Source organism: Petromyzon marinus, chromosome 50 (assembly GCF_048934315.1).
Source record: "Petromyzon marinus isolate PM22_M1 ecotype Great Lakes invasive population chromosome 50, UKy_Petmar_22M1.pri1.0, whole genome shotgun sequence".
NCBI classification, from domain to species: Eukaryota; Metazoa; Chordata; class Hyperoartia; order Petromyzontiformes; family Petromyzontidae; genus Petromyzon; species Petromyzon marinus.
Window position 1 is genome coordinate 8,552,253 of NC_133716.1, and position 18,538 is coordinate 8,570,790.

At 45.0% G+C, this 18,538-nt stretch overlaps 1 protein-coding gene and 1 long non-coding RNA gene across 2 annotated transcripts in view; both read right to left on the reverse strand.

Moving 5' to 3' along the window:
• Nucleotides 1-6,995, reverse strand: part of LOC142931170 (uncharacterized) — a 153,613-nt gene extending 146,618 nt beyond the window's left edge. Inside the window, exons 1-2 of the mRNA XM_076074709.1 lie at nt 5,997-6,995; nt 4,797-4,892 (exon numbers count right to left, since the gene is read on the reverse strand). Coding sequence (XP_075930824.1) covers nt 4,797-4,892; nt 5,997-6,635 — 735 coding nt within the window. The 5' untranslated portion in view covers nt 6,636-6,995. The remainder of the gene's footprint in view (nt 1-4,796; nt 4,893-5,996) is intronic.
• An 8,566-nt stretch (nt 6,996-15,561) lies between these two features.
• LOC142931197 (uncharacterized) lies at nt 15,562-17,943 on the reverse strand. The gene is made up of 2 exons (XR_012947189.1): nt 17,691-17,943; nt 15,562-15,958 (listed from the first exon to the last, which is right to left on the reverse strand). It is a non-coding gene; the product is annotated as an uncharacterized LOC142931197 (long non-coding RNA).
• Nucleotides 17,944-18,538: the final 595 nt, after the last annotated feature.

The following is an 18,538-nucleotide window of genomic DNA, read 5'->3' on the forward strand; positions in this document are numbered from 1 at the left end:
AATAAATTGATAAAATAAAATAACACAATAATATTTTCACGACGTTTCGGCCACAACACAAGCGGCCTTCATCAGGTGAAGGGACGAGACTGTCTGGTAGGACAGCGCTGGAGTGAAAGAGCCACGTTCAGATTACGGCTTTTAAGCTGTGTGAGAGGAACAAAGCGCCTTGACAAAGGAATTAGCATATAATTTAGCATTGAAATGGCTGAATGATTAGCTTGTGACTGGTCACAGAAATAGTTATGTTAAAAGTTAAAGCATACACATCTGCAGAGGCACCCCTTGACAATGGAATTAGCATAGAATTTAGCAATTGAAATAGCTAAGTTAAAGCATACACATCCGCAGAGGCACCCCTTGACAATGGAATTAGCATAGAATTTAGCATTGAAATAGCTGAGTGATTAGCTTGTAACTGCTCACAGAAATAGCTACGTTAAAGTCAGACCATACACATTCACCGAGGCACTTAGTACAAATCAAACAGGAGAATTTAGCATTGAAATAACTAGGCGAATTTAGCATTGAAATAACTGAGTGATTAGCTAGTGACTGGTCACAGAAATGACTATGTTGAAGTCAAGGCCTACACATCTGAGCTATTCACACTACTATATAGTGAACCAATAAAAACTAAAATATAAATTACCTTAATGTTATCAATAAACTCTATATTCTCCAATCAGCTAAGCTACCAACAATAAGTCGTTATATATCACAATGCTATATGGCGAAAAAATGGGTGGATTCTTACCCTCAACTTTAGCAATTTATTATTGTATTCTCATTCTACGTGACTTTACCGAAAGAACCAAAGAAGATGAATCATTGCAGTCACGAAAGCGTTAAATCGAAAAATATATTGTTGTTTATATATTATATATTTTATTGTTTCCCTTCAACGTGACTTTATAAAATAATAAAATATATATTATTGTTTATATATTATATATTTTATTGTTTCCCTTCAACGTGACTTTATAAAATAATAAAATATATAGAAATATATATTATTGTTTATATATAGGTGAGGTGAGGTGGGCGGTGAGGTGAGCGGTGCGGTGAGGTGAGGTGGGCGGTGAGGTGAGCGGTGAGGTGAGGTGGGCGGTGATCTGAGCGGTGAGGTGAGGTGGGCGGTGAGGTGAGCGGTGAGGTGAGGTGGGCGGTGAGGTGAGCGGTGAGGTGAGGTGGGCGGTGAGGTGAGCGGTGAGGTGAGGTGGGCGGTGAGGTGAGCGGTGAGGTGAGGTGGGCGGTGAGGTGAGCGGTGAGGTGAGGTGGGCGGTGAGGTGAGCGGTGAGGTGAGGTGGGCGGTGAGGTGAGCGGTGAGGTTAGGTGGGCGGTGAGGTGAGCGGTGAGGTGCGGTGAGGTGAGGTGGGCGGTGAGGTGAGCGGTGAGGTGAGGTGGGCGGTGAGGTGAGCGGTGAGGTGAGGTGAGGGGTGAGGTGAGGTGAGGTGAGCGGTGAGGTGAGGTGAGCGTTGAGGTGAGGTGAGCGGTGAGGTGTCTGTGAGCGGTGAGGTGAGCGGTGAGGTGAGCGGTGAGCGGTGAGGTGAGCGGTAAGGTGAGCGGAGAGGTGAGCGGTGAGGTCAGCGGTGAGGTGAGCGTTGAGGTGAGCGGTGAGGTGAGGTGGGCGGTGAGGTGAGCGGTGAGGTGAGGTGGGCGGTGAGGTGAGCGGTGAGGTGAGGTGGGCGGTGAGGTGAGCGGTGAGGTGAGGTGGGCGGTGAGGTGAGCGGTGAGGTGGGCGGTGAGGTGAGCGGTGAGGTGAGGTGGACGGTGAGGTGGGCGGTGAGGTGAGCGGTGAGGTGAGGTGGGCGGTGAGGTGAGCGGTGAGGTGAGGTGAGCGGTGAGGTGAGCGGTGAGGTGAGGTGAGCGGTGAGGTGAGCGGTGAGGTGAGGTGAGGTGAGTGGTGAGGTGAGCGGTGAGCGGTGAGGTGAGCGGTGAGGTGAGCGGTGAGGTGAGGTGAGGTGAGCGGTGAGGTGAGCGCTGAGGTGAGGTCAGCGGTGAGGTGAGCGGTGAGGTGAGGTGGGCGGTGAGGTGAGCGGTGAGGTGAGGTGGGCGGTGAGGTGAGCGGTGAGGTGAGGTGAGCGGCATGTGGGGCTCATAGCGATAGCGTGGGGAGTGTGGTGAGTTGAGTGTGGTGAGCTTTGGAGTCTGGGGAGCTGTGGAGTGTGGTGAGCTGTGGAGTGTGGTGTGTTGAGTGTGGTGAGTTGTGTGGTGAGCGGTGGGGTGTGGTGAGCTGTGGAGTGTTGAGTTGTGAAGTGTGGTGAGTTGTGTGGTGAGCTGTGGAGTGTGGTGAGCTAAGAGTGGTGAGCTGTGGAGTGTGGTGAGTTGTGGAGTGTTGTGAGCTGTGGAGTGTGGTGAGCTGAGTGTGGTAAGTTGTTGTGAACTTTGGAGTGTGGTGAGCTGTGGAGTGTGGTGAGCTGTGGAGTGTGGTGAGCTGTAAAGTGTGGCGAGCTATAGAGTGTGGTATCTGTGCTTCTGTATCGCTGTGTATCTCCGTGTCTGTAACGTGGTAGTATCTCTGTGTCTGTGTGTATCTGCACAGACCAATTGCTCGTGGTTGCCAGGGCTCCTCTTTACTGATAGTCCAACTTCGAGAGCGCTTGATTGAATATTTATGCAGTCGTGTCCAGGTTATAGCGGACCTGAAATTCACAACTCACGTGATGACCGCGGCTTCTGTGACAACCCCATAGCCTTAATTATGAGTTTTATTTTTAAAAAACATTGTAAACCATAGGATTTTAACACAGGTGTGTAAATAAAGCAGTGAACCAACCAAGAAGAAATATCACAAGTGATTTTCTTCGGAAATAAATATTTATTGTAGTAGATAATAAATGAACATGTTTTTGTTATTATTATTTTTTTTCCCCCAGTTTTATAACAGTTCTATCCCGATTTCGCTATTGCCGCCGAATCCAGCTTGGCAGGCTGGGAAGACTCCAAGGGCTCGTTGTCTTCGCTGGGCCACCGCCGTCTTGGACACGTCTTCTTCCGGTCATCACGCTGCCAGCGAAGTCTTTCATCTTGCGGGGCCTCCCAGCGTCCTCCTTGCTGACGAGAAGCGTGCGGATAACCATCACCTGGGTTTGCACGCGGGACAAAGTCGCGTTCTATTTCAGCTGCTGCAATCGTACGGAGTTACGCACAGACCTGTGTATATTTATACTACAGAACTGTGATCAGAATCACCGTCAGCTTCACAATGACAACTGTAACAATAGGCTCACGTGAATGCAGAACCATTTATGGATAGGGGAGGAATCCAGGGATGGAATGGACAGATATGTACACAGCTCAATTTCCAATCCAACCCAAAATTTATACGCATGGCATATCTTCAAGAATGTGTGATGTATAATGTATGATGCAGGAATGTACAATGCAATACCCAGTCAAACAATATTTGTTTCAATCTTGATTTGAAGCTTTCGTGACTGCAGGAATCCATTTTCTTTGGTTCTTTCGGTAAAAGTCACGTAGGTAGAAAAACAATAGATCACGAAGTTTCGATCGCAACACAAGCAATCGTCATCAGGTGGTCTTGCTGTGGTTGTCCCACCTGATGACGATTGCTTGTGTTGCGATCGAAACGTCGTGATCTATTATTTTTCTACCTACGTGACTTTACCGAAAGAACCGAAGAGTATAATAAATATTCTTAGCTCTTTCGGTAAAGTCACGTTGAAGGGAAACAATAAAATAATAAAATATATATAAGTATATATATTATTGTTTATATATTACATATTTTATTGTTTCCCTTCAACGTGACTTTATAAAATAATAAAATATATATAAATATATATTATTGTTTATATATTAAACAATAATATATTACAATAATATATTATATATATTCACGGGGAAACATTTATTATACTTATTTTGTTCTTTCGGTAAGTCACGTAGAATGAGAATAAAATAATAAATTGATAAAATAAAATAACACAATAATATTCTCACGACGTTTCGGCCATAGCGGGAAATAGAGCCGCGGGACCGAAACGTCGTGAGAATATTATTGTGTTATTTTATTTTATCAATTTATTATTTTATTCTCATTCTACGTGACTTTACCGAAAGAACCAAAGAAGATGAATCATTGCAGTCACGAAAGCTCTAAATCGAAATTTATTATACTTTTGATTTAAAGCTTTCGTGACTGCAGTAATTCATGTTCTTAGCTCTTTCGGTAAAGTCACGTTGAAGGAAAACAATAAAATATATAATATATAAACAATAATATATATTTCTATATATTTTATTATTTTATAAAGTCACGTTGAAGGGAAACAATAAAATATATAATATATAAACAATAATATATTTATATATTTTTTATTATTTTATTGTTTCCCTTCAACGTGACTTTACCGAAAGAGCTAAGAATATGAATTACTGCAGTCACGAAAGCTTTAAATCAAAAGTATAATAAATATCGATTTAAAGCTTTCGTGACTGCAATGATTCATCTTCTTTGGTTCTTTCGGTAAAATCACGTAGAATGAGAATAAAATAATAAATTGATAAAATAAAATAACACAATAATATTCTCACGACGTTTCGGCCCCACGGCTCTGTTTCCCGCTATGGCCGAAACGTCGTGAGAATATTATTGTGTTATTTCATCAATTTATTATTTTATTCTCATTCTACGTGACTTTACCGAAAGAACAAAAGAAGTATAATACATGTTTCCCCGTGATCGTTTCTCACTGGGACTCATCGGTGGATCGCGAGCAACGAGCGTTGTGTTGTCGGCTGTGTGCGCCCCCAGTGTTGCGACTCACCCCACGCGGGTTCCTCCTTTGGAAATAGCGGGCCTTGGAATTGTTGACAAACGCCTTCCGCACCAATTGTGGACTCAGGCCGCCATCACGCGGCTTCTGTTCTCAGAGCAACAGCCAAGATGCACAATAAGAGGCACACACACGCACTCCCGTTAACGATGTGGAATCTCTGGCATGCAAAAAAAACCTCTTCACTCGCCGTATTTCCAAATGGAGTTCAGAAACATTACTCGACGTACAGGTACGAACATTATTTATGCTAGCTCGTTGATTCCTAATTTGCTCGTATTATAAAACGTAAGAGGTGTTTCTTGAATAATTACACAACACTGCTCTGAGCAACACTTTACAACGAACTTTCCCTGCACACTTCTGAATCACGCCGTGCTGCGCGTCTGGCCATGATTTTAAACAAACGGAGCTCCGGGCATGCGCTCTGTCCGTCCCTCTCCCTGAACCGGATCTAATGACTAGCCAGGTGAAGTATGGCCAAAACTCCCCACCATCCCAGTCCGCACCCACATCACCCTCCGCGGCCAGAGGGACACAACGACTAAGTCACGATGTGTCACGTCGCCTCATCTGCTCACTAGCTAATGCGCCTGTCCGATGCCGTGCCAGCAACATCCGAATAGAGACCTGTTATAGGCCTCGCACATTCTCCTGCAGGCCCCGCGGCTCTGTTTGCCGCTACAACTTGCTGACCCGCCCATACTGGACGTCTGTGAAAGACTAAAACAGCCTCATAGCTTATCGGACTGCTCCAGTCTCAAGAGAGATTCTGACGCTGTTCAGGTCCCCCGTACCTGCCTCCAAAACGGGGTTGGGTTGGTTCGGGTGGTGGTGGTTGTAGAGGGGGAGTGTGCAGGGGAGGTAGCGGAGGGGGGCAGCGGAGAGGGGTAGCGGAGGGGGGTAGCGGTGGGGATAGTGGGGGGGGGTAGCGGAGGGGGTAGTGGGGGGGTAGCGGAGGGGGTAGTGGGGGGGGTAGTGAGGGGTAGTGGGGGGGTAGCAGAGGGGGTAGTGGGGGGGGTAGCGGGGGCGCAGGGGAGTAGCGGGGGAGGCGGCCTCAAATCGACCAAAATGCCCTCCGGGATCGATCTACTGTATACAAATTTGATATTAACTTATTTTAAAGTTGACCGCTACCCCCACGCTAAAGTGTTATTTGACTGTTGTAGTGCGGCGGTGCGATGAACGTACCTTGCGTGCCCAAATCCACGCGATCACTTGAACTGCGCTGAATCCCGTGCTGATTACGGAGATGACGGTCGACAAGAGGCTATGTCGGTGCTGCTCTCGCGGCTCCGGCGGTGGTTGAATGTCGCACGGCCTCTGCTCGGCGGGGACGTCTTCTCTCTCGTTGCTGTCCGGTATCGATTGGCTCGGAAAATCGGTCGAAGCAAAGTCGGCATATGCCATGGGGGCATTGCCACCAAGATCATCGGGATTTCCAAGAGGAGCAACATTGCCACCAAGATCATCGGGATTTCCAAGAAGAGCAGCACTGCCACCAAGATCATCGGGATTTCCAAGAGGAGCAACATTGCCACCAAGATCATCGGGATTTCCAAGAAGAGCAGCACTGCCACCAAGATCATCGGGATTTCCAAGAGGAGCAACATTGCCACCAAGATCATCGGGATTTCCAAGACTAGCAGCATTGCCACCCAGGTTATCGAGATATCCAATCAGGGAATTAACCCCCAGGTGATCGCTCACCTTTAGTATGGAGGGTGGCAGCCAGATGGCCGGCTCCATCACCCCTTGCCAAGTGACAAATCCGACTAAAGACGCCATCGTGAGCATCACTTGGTACGGGTTGCATCCGGACACATCCATCTTTGCCGTTCGATCGCGATCACAACAGCAGAGCGGCTGCACTGCTCCTCCTCGTAAGACTCGACTGTGGCCCACGTGTTCAACCACGTGGGGTGGTCACGTGGCCCACTGGTTCGTAACGACAGTCCACGGTTGGAACCCAACGGGCCGCCCCGTAGCCATGGCAACGGGAGGTTGTCCACTCCACTGGCGAGTGTCTGTGATCTATTATTATAAAAATAATAGATCACAACGTTTCGATCGCAACACAAGCGGTCATCCTTAGGAGGAAAAAATAATCCAGCAGTTGAACTGCTGAACGAGCAGTTCCACTGTTTCAACCTTGTTGTAACAGCTCTTAAAACAAGGTTGTAACAGCTCTCTCGCTGTTACAACAAGGTTATAACCTTTATCACCTTGTTGTAACAGCTCTCTCGCTGTTACAACAAGGTTATAACCTTTATCACCTTGTTGTAACAGCTCTCTCGCTGTTTTTTTCCGCCTGAGAACGGCTGCTTGTGTTGCGATCGAAACGTCGTGATCTATTATTATTATTTTGTTTCTACCTACGCGACTGTACCGAAAGAACCAGAGAGTAATGGCCCATTGATTTACATATTTTTTAAAATCAAGATCATCCTAGTATTGTGTGTGCACCCCTTCCGTTTTCGTTCTCTTTGTCACCAACGACCGTGAATGGAGACTGAACACGCAACAATGGTGCCAAGTGAACAACGTTAATACGCATTCACAAAGAGAATTGATACTTTCTAAATAAAGATGGAATTCCGCACACACATTGGAATGATGTTGCCGTGGTGTTGTTCGTTCCCGCATTCGACTGGCAAATGCGGTGGTTGCCAGTTCGATCTCGCAGCGCAGCAGTTGATCCTCACCCCGCCTCTGTCAGCCCCAAAAGTTTGAATGGTAAACGCCACTGAGTGAACGGGCAGGTCATGTCTGCTGGGGTACAGTGTGGAGGAGACTTCTTCAACACGTCCCGCCAGCGTGAACGGGTAGGGCCACGCAGCTTTACACATCAACAATCGGCTGCGCAAACCACTCACTGATCCAGGGTCGAGGCTCAAGCCTGCTTTGCTTCTGATATTTGATGATATAAAGTTGTGAAAATAATTAAAGGTGATATTCTTTGGGTCTTTCGGGAAAGTCACGTTGATAGGTTCAAAGGAAATAACCAAAAAATTACATTATTAAAACTACGACGTTTCGATCGCAACACAAGCGTGATGACGAACGCTTGTGTTGCGATCGAAACGTGGTAGTTGTTATTTGTTGTTATTTTCTTTTAACCTATCTACGTGACTTTACCGAAATACCCAAAGAATATGAATTCCTGCAGTCACGAAAGCATTAAGTGAACAATAAAAGGTAATTGAAGCAAACTGAGCTATAAAGGTATTTTTCAGAAGCGACCTATCACGAATGATAGTTCAAGAAATTGGCCGATCACGTGGACATGTGTAGCAGCTAAATTCTCTAAACGCACGTTTATAAATTGTGTTAAGAACACTGAAAGACATTAGTCTACCCAATGGTGATGATGGCCATGATCAGGATGGCATTAGGTGCGAAAGTAGTGGTCCCCGCTCGCCTATTTAACCGTGCAGTCATGCATTGTGTTGAGTCTATGATGCCAGTAGTATCCAGGCTTAAACCTGCTGAGCGTGGTGAGCTGTGGAGTGTGGTGAGCAGTGGAGTGTGGTGAGCTGTGGAGTGTGGTGAGCTGTGGTGAGCTGAGCGGTGAGCTGAGTGGTGGGCTGAGTGGTGGGCTGAGTGGTGGGCTGAGTGGTGAGCTGAGTGGTGAGCTGTGGAGTGTGGTGAGCTGTGTGGTGAGCTGAGTGGTGAGCTGTGTGGTGAGCTGAGTGGTAAGCTGAGTGGTGAGCTGAGTGGTGAGCTGTGTGGTACGCTGAGTGGTGAGCTGAGTGGTGGTGGGGCTGCTCGAGGCCCCCTGTAAGGGCGGAGAGGGGAGGAGGGTGCCCTGCGTCTCGTCGCCACGGCAACCCGCGCTGTCGCGCTCAGCCAAACAACGCGCCCGCTGCCTCCACTCACTCTCAGCCGGAGACTCAAAAAGTTCACTTCTTGCTGTTTTTAATTAACCATTATTGTTATTATTGTCGTCGTCGTCGTCGTCATCGATCAATCGAAGGAAATCCTCTCACTGAGTGTCAGATGGTGAGAGTCTAGTGAGAGAGATTAAACACGTTAAAGACGCACTACGACAGAATGGCTACAATAATGCTCAAATTAACAGAGCACTGAATGCCAAATCACGATCGCAAAGCAATACTGCTGAAAGCGACCAGATTGTTAAAACAATAAAAATTCCATACATCTCAGGAATAACTGACAAATTAGCCCGCGTTTTGCAAAAGCAAAACATTACAGTAAGATTTGGTACAGTACACAAAATTCAAAAACTAGTATCTTGCACTAAAGACGCATTACCTAAATTATCAACAGAAGGTGTATATCGGATTAATTGTTCATGTGGCAGCTGCTACATTGGGCAGACGGGACGTAACATCAGTGTAAGACTAAAAGAACATCAGAGAAATATTAAATTATCTCAAACACAACTGTCGGCAGTGGCAGAACATGCTTGTCAACAAGGACACTCAATTGATTTTGACAATGTTGTAGTGGTGTGTAAAACTAATTATTACTGGCAAAGACTAATTAGAGAATCCATTGAAATTGAGAGGAACAAGAACAACTTTAATCGCTCTGACAGCTACCGGCTTAGTGCGGCCTGGAAGCGTATTATTAAATAATACACATTACATTTTGATTTAAAGAATTACTAATCTAAAACTCATTACAAATCATAACCAATGACTGATTACTAATCGATTATATCATTACAATACCCCCCTCCGCCTCTAATCTCTGCACCTGATATGAGTTAAGTGATGACGTCACCCTGCTGCTCTATATAAAACCGGGAGCAAGCGAGGGCTTTACCATTCTGGCGAATTGCCCGATGATGCTGGAAGTATTTACCAGCGAAACGTCGTACTGAAACTGTAAATGTGGATTCACTCTTCAACACACCGGTGGGCTAAAGTAGTGAATTATTTGTCTTTTGTCAACGTGACACCTTTTTTTGCTGATTGGCCGTGTCGGGTGGTGGAGGGTTACGACACATTTATAAATAAACGCGATCTAACCCAAAAACCGTTATTATGAATAATATTGGTCGCGAAAGCCTACGTGTTAAACAGGAGGAGGATGGTGATCGAGCGGTCTGAATCCCTTGGTGAGTAAAACGTTTCCCAGATGTGTAACTCTGATGATGATGATGGTGGGTGACGAGGCGAGGCGACGAAGACGCCGCCACTGTCGTCATCGTCACCCTCTCGACGACTCTTGGTGACTTGCGGGGCGCGTGCTGTGCGAGGAGCGGTGGTGCAGCGGTTAGCGCTACGCTGCGCCACGAACCCAGAGTTCGATTACCGCTCACGGCCTCAAATGAGTACCTGGTGCGGTGCGTAAACATCATCACTGGGGAGACAAAGGCGGCCGGGCGTGGTGCTGACCACCCACACCCCCCCCCCCCCCCTCGTGTACCATTCCGGCCTTCAATAGGGGCTGCTCGCTAACAGCACTTGCCCCTTCAGTCTGTTACAGGCTACACGGGGGATCTTTGTCGTGTGTGTGTGTATCAGCAGCGTTGACAATTCGCACGGATTTACGTTCATCAACGTGCACACCGACTTGACACACCGACTTGCCGTTGACGATTTAAAAGGACCGCGGTGTCGGCAAGCGCGGTGTGGCACACGCAAGGAGGCCCGAAAACGACACCAGAGCGGCCGGCAACAAACATCGCCACTCTCTTCGTATTTTGTAGAATGGATGCGAGCTTGCGTGACACACCTGTACGTGCAGTACGCGTCCCGAGTTGAGAAAGGTTACACCGTGTTTAGGAACTTGGAGGGGAAGGGAGGATGATGGTGATAATGGTTTTCCGGTTTTGGAGAAAATAAACTCGGAATGCGTCTGATCTCGGAAGCTCAGCAGGTTTGAGACTGGATGCAACTGGCATCATAGATGCATCGCCATGCATGACTGCACGGTTAAATGGGCGAGCGGGGACTACTGTATGGTTTGACAGCACGGGACAGCCCTACGTATGAATGTTGAACTTCATTCGCATCTAATGCCAACCGAGGCATGGCCATCATCACTGTTACTATTGTTATTTCTGTGTTCTTGCCACGTACCTGGGGGGGAGTGGTGATGCAGCCGTGAGTGGACCACTGCCTTGTGGACTACCTGAGTTCCAGTCCCGTCCGGACGTAGCTGATAACAAACAACATCAAGTCTGCACTTACTAACGTGGACAGTACGGTCCCTTCGCCTGATGAAGGCCACTTGTATTGTGGCCGAAACGTCGTAATTTTTGTTGTTTTATTTTTTACCTACGTGACTTTACGGAATATAACCAAAGAGTGTGGTGAAGTATGGTCAAATACACCCCCCCCCCTACCACGACCCGCACGGCGTGGAGAGGAGACCATCCAGCAGTGGATTAGCAAAACGTAACCGTACATGTACATTGGGTTTTATATGGACATTTCCAGGGCTTAATCTTTCATGACATTTTCCTGGGACCCCCCCCAAATCCCCAGACAACTGCCCCCTACCTCTGACAGGGGGTGGATATTTTTTTCCGGAGCTTAGCCTGGACAGCTCCATCTGAGGGAGTGTTCTGTGTGTGCGTGGCAGATTTTACTTGGCAACTGGGCGTGTGTCCCAAGACGCCTCACGTGCCCTGTCTTGCCACGACCACACGCGCGTCAACGTTTGGCATGTTCGACATGACGCTTATCGTTCAGACCCCCTGTACTTACACTCCTGGATGGAGGCTTCGTCTCCACGCCATGTAGACCGTGGAGGTTTTTTTGACGATACTTTATCTTGTTGGTCGGTACAGGTCGGTGAAGGTTAGTGAGGATCGGGGTTGCACAGTTATCGAACACCACTGGTTTGCCAAGGCTGGGAATCGAACCGTCATTAAAAAAAACAGTCGAGCTCAGTCCAGGCTTCACAGGATGAATACAATACGTATTATTGCTCAATTACAATTTCGACTGTCCGTTTAATATCCCACATATGTAATATGTTTGTACGGTTTTAGGGTACAAATTGTTTGGCAATTGTTAGAATACACGTACATTGTTATCGATGGAAGTTTTATTCATGAAAGGTCAGTCTTAAAATACAAAAATGCCCTTTATATTTACTTTTAGAAAACGCATTTAAAGAAAAAAACCACTATGAGCCACGGCACTGCATAAAGACATTTGCGAGTTATGTCAAACTGCACAGTGTCGTCTCGCCAGACACACTGAAATGGGATTATTTTGGTTCAGGTTAAAGCCTGAAATGCTCGTCTGTGAAAAGCCCTGCTTTTCTTATAATACATTGAATACATGCACGGTCATATGCCCTATGCTCTTAGTTTACAGATGTGAATGGGTCCTGGTGGTTTCAGATTTTCCCTGACACCGGCGGTAACCGGAGATGTGTCCCGTTCACCTGAAATGCACGCTGTTTAGATTTTTTTGTTATATAATTTCTTCAGTGCTGCCAGACCTATACAAACAAGACAATATAGTTTTCCACATTTTCAAACTGATATATATTTTTTTGGCATAATCGTGTGTTGTACAATTGTGCCTAAAATGTGCAGGTAAATATATTGCAATACAGTAGCATCTATAATATACAGGTCAATATGCCGTATGACATTATATGAGGGATTGGCCAAAACATTTCATTTAACTCTTCTAATGCATTACTGTATAGCCTTTGATAAAATGGCCCAAAATGCACAGATCTCATCAATGCTGAGTGGGGTTGAACCTGGATAGTGCCTGGATGGGTGGCCATGTGCATGTCAGTTTCTTGTAAGTGGCTTACGTGTAGGGGAAGCAGAGGGCAGTGTAGTGAAATTCATGACATCGCTCTTTACTTCTCGGCTCGACTAACCCACGTTGACTACTAGTGCGTTGAAGTATGGGCAGCTAATCCCAGCAGCTCACGTGGCACGGTGAGGCCCTCATCCTGCACTGGATAACAAAAATGACCAAACATATACAAGGTTTTATATTACTTGATACACTAGTAAAGAATACCGGTTTACCAAAAGATATTCCGAAACTTGCTGGCCATTGTTTAAATAACACTTCTTATGGAGAGGGGATTTCTTTAAACAAAAGGAAGGAGCAGCAATGGGTTCTCCTTTATCCCCTGCTATAGCAAATTTGTACATGGAAAACTTTGAAATAAGAGCACTTGCCTCGAGCACATTAAAACCATCCTTTTGGTTTAGATATGTGGATGACACTTTGGTTGTCTGGCCACATGGTAAAGATACACTTAATGATTTTCTAAATAATCTCAATGCACAAAACCCGGCTATCCATTTCACCATGGAAATGGAGGTGAATAACACACTCCCATTCCTAAATATTTTGCTTGGACATGGCTTAAACGGTAAAATAACACGCAGCGTTTACAGAAAGCAAACGCACACTGATGCCTATCTGAATGCAGAATCACATCATCATCCAGCTCAGAAATCCTCTCTTATCAAGACGCTCATACATCGGGCTAAAACAGTGTCAGATGGTGAGAGTCTAGTGAGAGAGATTAAGCACGTTAAAGACGCACTACGACAGAATGGCTACAATAATGCTCAAATTAACAGAGCACTGAATGCCAAATCACGATCGCAAAGCAATACTGCTGAAAGCGACCAGATTGTTAAAACAATAAAAATTCCATACATCTCAGGAGTAACTGACAAATTAGCCCTTGTTTTGCAAAAGCAAAACATTACAGTAAGATTTGGTACAGTACACAACATTCAAAAACTAGTATCTTGCACTAAAGGCGCATTACCTAAATTATCAACAGAAGGTGTCTATCGGATTAATTGTTTGTGGCAGCTGCTACATTGGGCAGACGGGACGTAACATCAGTGTAAGACTAAAAGAACATCAGAGAAATATTAAATTATCTCAAACACAACTGCCGGCAGTGGCAGAACATGCTTGTCAACAAGGACACTCAATTGATTTTGACAATGTTGCAGTGGTGTGTAAAACTAATTATTACTGGCAAAGACTAATTATAGAATCCATTGAAATTGAGAGGAACAAGAATAACTTTAATCGCTTTGACAGCTAAAGGTTTAGTGCGGCCTGGAAGCGTATTATTAAATAATACACATTAGTAATTCTTTAATCAAAATGTAATCTACAACTCATTACTAATCATAACCAATGACTGATTACTAATCGATTATAATTACAATACCCCCCTCCGCCTCTAATCACTGCACCTGATATGAGTTAAGTGATGACGTCACCCTGCTGTTCTATATAAAACCGGGAGCAAGCGAGGGCTTTACCATTCTGGCGAATTGCCGATGATGCTGGATGTATTTACCAGCGAAACGTCGTACTGAAACTGTAAATGTGGATTCACTCTTCAACACACCGGTGGGCTAAAGTAGTGAATGATTTGTCTTTTGTCAACGTGACACTTTTTTTGCTGATTGGCCGTGTCGGGTGGTGGAGGGTTACGACACATTTATAAATAAACGCGATCTAACCCAAAAACCTTTATTATGAATAATATTGGTCGCGAAAGCCTACGTGTTAAAGAGAAATTACATATCCAAGGTAAATAACAACAGTGTTGGTAATGACCATTGGTGGTAGTAAAACAATAAAGACAAGATATTGAAATTGCCAGAGAGGGCCTCCCAAAGCTATGAACTACTATTTATTTTACCAGGTAAGGCCAACTGAGCAATATAGCCATTTGTTTTCAGATGTGACCAGCTATCACAAAATAGCTCAAATGAAGTGTTTCTAATTGTGGAGGGGGAAAACCGGAGGGACCAGGATAAAAATCCACACGACCACAGGGAGAGAGGCATGCAAACTCCAAATATCCAGCAGGCGTCAGGGTTGGGATCCTGTATGCCAGGTGCGAGAGTTAAATCTCACCTCCGTGGTGCATATTACCAACCCCGGGATCCCATCTAATCTAATCCAGTGCCAGTTGAGCTAATCGGAAGATTACTAGTTAACGTCCATGGATGGTGGTTAACTTAGCCCATTATCCCCTCAGGAAAGCTGAAATAAGTACTGCCTTTGGCTCCGCCACAGGAATGTGGAACTTCCATCACTGGCTTAGGGCTGCAAGCAGACGATGAGCTAAAGGAAATAACTTCACTTAATTTACTCATACCATGAGTGTGGTGAGCGGCATGTGGGGCTCATAGCGATAGCGTGGGGAGTGTGGTGAGTTGAGTGTGGTGAGCTTTGGAGTCTGGGGAGCGTGGTGAGCTGTGGAGTGTGGTGTGTTGAGTGTGGTGAGTTGTGTGGTGAGCGGTGGGGTGTGGTGAGCTGTGGAGTGTTGAGTTGTGAAGTGTGGTGAGTTGTGTGGTGAGCTGTGGAGTGTGGTGAGTTGTGTGGTGAGCTGTGGAGTGTGGTAAGTTGTGTTGTGAACTTTGGAGTGTGGTGAGCTGAGTGTGGTGACCTGTGGAGTGTTGTGAGCTGTGGAATGTGGTGAGCTGAGTGTGGTAAGTTGTGTTGTGAGCTGTGGAGTGTGGTGAGCTGTGGGGTGTGGTGAGCTGTGGAGTCTGGTGAGCTGTAGAGTGTGGTGAGCTATAGAGTGTGGTATCTGTGCTTCTGTATCGCTGTGCATCTCCGTGTCTGTAACGTGGTAGTATCTCTGTGTCTGCGTGTATCTGCACAGACCAATTGCTCGTGGTTGCCAGGGCTCCTCTTTACTGCTAGTCCAACTTCGAGAGCACTTGATTGAATATTTCTGCAGTCGTGTCCAGGTTATAGCGGACCTGAAATTCACAACTCACGTGATGACCGCGGCTTCTGTGACAACCCCATAGCCTTAATTATGAGTTTTATTTTTAAAAACATTGTAAACCATAGGATTTTAACACAGGTGTGTAAATAAAGCAGTGAACCAACCATGAAGAAATATCACAAGTGATTTTCTTCGGAAATAAATATTTATTGTAGTAGCTAATAAATGAACATGTTTTTGTTATTATTATATAATTTTTTTTCCCCCAGTTTTATAACAGTTCTATCCCGATTTCGCTATTGCCGCCGAATCCAGCTTGGCAGGCTGGGAAGACTCCAAGGGCTCGTTGTCTTCGCTGGGCCACCGCCGTCTTGGACACGTCTTCTTCCGGTCATCATGCTGCCAGCGAAGTCTTTCATCTTGCGGGGCCTCCCAGCGTCCTCCTTGCTGACGAGAAGCGTGCGGATAACCATCACCTGGGTTTGCACGCGGGACAAAGTCGCATTCTATTTCAGCTGCTGCAATCGTTCGGAGTTACGCACAGACCTGTGTATATTTATACTACAGAACTGTGATCAGAATAACCGTCAGCTTCACAATGACAACTGTAACAATAGGCTAACGTGAATGCAGAACCATTTATGGATAGGGGAGGAATCCAGGGATGGAATGGACAGATATGTACACAGCTCAATTTCCAATCCAACCCAAAATTTATACGCATGGCATCTGATTAGCATTTTTCAGTTTCAGATCACGATAATCGAACTTGTATCTTCAAGAATGTGTGATGTATAATGTGTGATGCAGGAATGTACAATGCAATACCCAGTCAAACAATATTTGTTTCAATCTTGATTTGAAGCGTTCGTGACTGCAGGAATCCATTTTCTTTGGTTCTTTCGGTAAAAGTCACGTAGGTAGAAAAACAATAGATCACGAAGTTTCGATCGCAACACAAGCAATCGTCATCAGGTGGTCTTGCTGTGGTTGTCCCACCTGATGACGATTGCTTGTGTTGCGATCGAAACGTCGTGATCTATTATTTTTCTACCTACGTGACTTTACCGAAAGAACCGAAGAGTATAATAAATATTCTTAGCTCTTTCGGTAAAGTCACGTTGAAGGGAAACAATAAAATAATAAAATATATAAGTATATATATTATTGTTTATATATTACATATTTTATTGTTTCCCTTCAACGTGACTTTATAAAATAATAAAATATATATAAATATATATTATTGTTTATATATTAAACAATAATATATTACAATAATATATTATATATATTCACGGGGAAACATTTATTATACTTCTTTTGTTCTTTCGGTAAGTCACGTAGAATGAGAATAAAATAATAAATTGATAAAATAAAATAACACAATAATATTCTCACGACGTTTCGGCCATAGCGGGAAACAGAGCCGCGGGGCCGAAACGTCGTGAGAATATTATTGTGTTATTTTATTTTATCAATTTATTATTTTATTCTCATTCTACGTGACTTTACCGAAAGAACCAAAGAAGATGAATCATTGCAGTCACGAAAGCTCTAAATCGAAATTTATTATACTTTTGATTTAAAGCTTTCGTGACTGCAGTAATTCATGTTCTTAGCTCTTTCGGTAAAGTCACGTTGAAGGAAAACAATAAAATATATAATATATAAACAATAATATATATTTCTATATATTTTATTATTTTATAAAGTCACGTTGAAGGGAAACAATAAAATATATAATATATGAACAATAATATATTTATATATTTTTTATTATTTTATTGTTTCCCTTCAACGTGACTTTACCGAAAGGGCTAAGAATATGAATTACTGCAGTCACGAAAGCTTTAAATCAAAAGTATAATAAATATCGATTTAAAGCTTTCGTGACTGCAATGATTCATCTTCTTTGGTTCTTTCGGTAAAATCACGTAGAATGAGAATAAAATAATAAATTGATAAAATAAAATAACACAATAATATTCTCACGACGTTTCGGCCCCGCGGCTCTGTTTCCCGCTATGGCCGAAACGTCGTGAGAATATTATTGTGTTATTTTATTTTATCAATTTATTATTTTATTCTCATTCTACGTGACTTTACCGAAAGAACAAAAGAAGTATAATAAATGTTTCCCCGTGATCGTTTCTCACTGGGACTCATCGGTGGATCGCGAGCAACGAGCGTTGTGTTGCGACTCACCCCACACGGGTTCCTCCTTTGGAAATAGCGGGCCTTGGAATTGTAGACAAACGCCTTCCGCACCAATTGTGGACTCAGGCCGCCATCACGCGGCTTCTGTTCTCAGAGCAACAGCCAAGATGCACAATAAGAGGCACACACACGCACTCCCGTTAACGATGTGGAATCTCTGGCATGCAAAAAAAAACTCTTCACGCTCCGTATTTCCAAATGGAGTTCAGAAACATTACTCGACGTACAGGTACGAACATTATTTATGCTAGCTCGTTGATTCCTAATTTGCTCGTATTATGAAACGTAAGAGGTGTTTCTTGAATAATTACACAACACTGCTCTGAGCAACACTTTACAACGAACTTTCCCTGGACACTTCTGAATCACGCCGTGCTGCGCGTCTGGCCATGATTTTAAACAAACGGAGCTCCGGGCATGCGCTCTGTCCGTCCCTCTCCCTGAACCGGATCTAATGACTAGCCAGGTGAAGTATGGCCAAAACTCCCCACCATCCCAGTCCGCACCCACATCACCCTCCGCGGCCAGAGGGACACAACGACTAAGTCACGATGTGTCACGTCGCCTCATCTGCTCACTAGCTAATGCGCCTGTCCGATGCCGTGCCAGCAACATCCGAATAGAGACCTGTTATAGGCCTCGCACATTCTCCTGCAGGCCCCGCGGCTCTGTTTGCCGCTACAACTTGCTGACCCGCCCATACTGGACGTCTGTGAAAGACTAAAACAGCCTCATAGCTTATCGGACTGCTCCAGTCTCAAGAGAGATTCTGACGCTGTTCAGGTCCCCCGTACCTGCCTCCAAAACGGGGTTGGGTTGGTTCGGGTGGTGGTGGT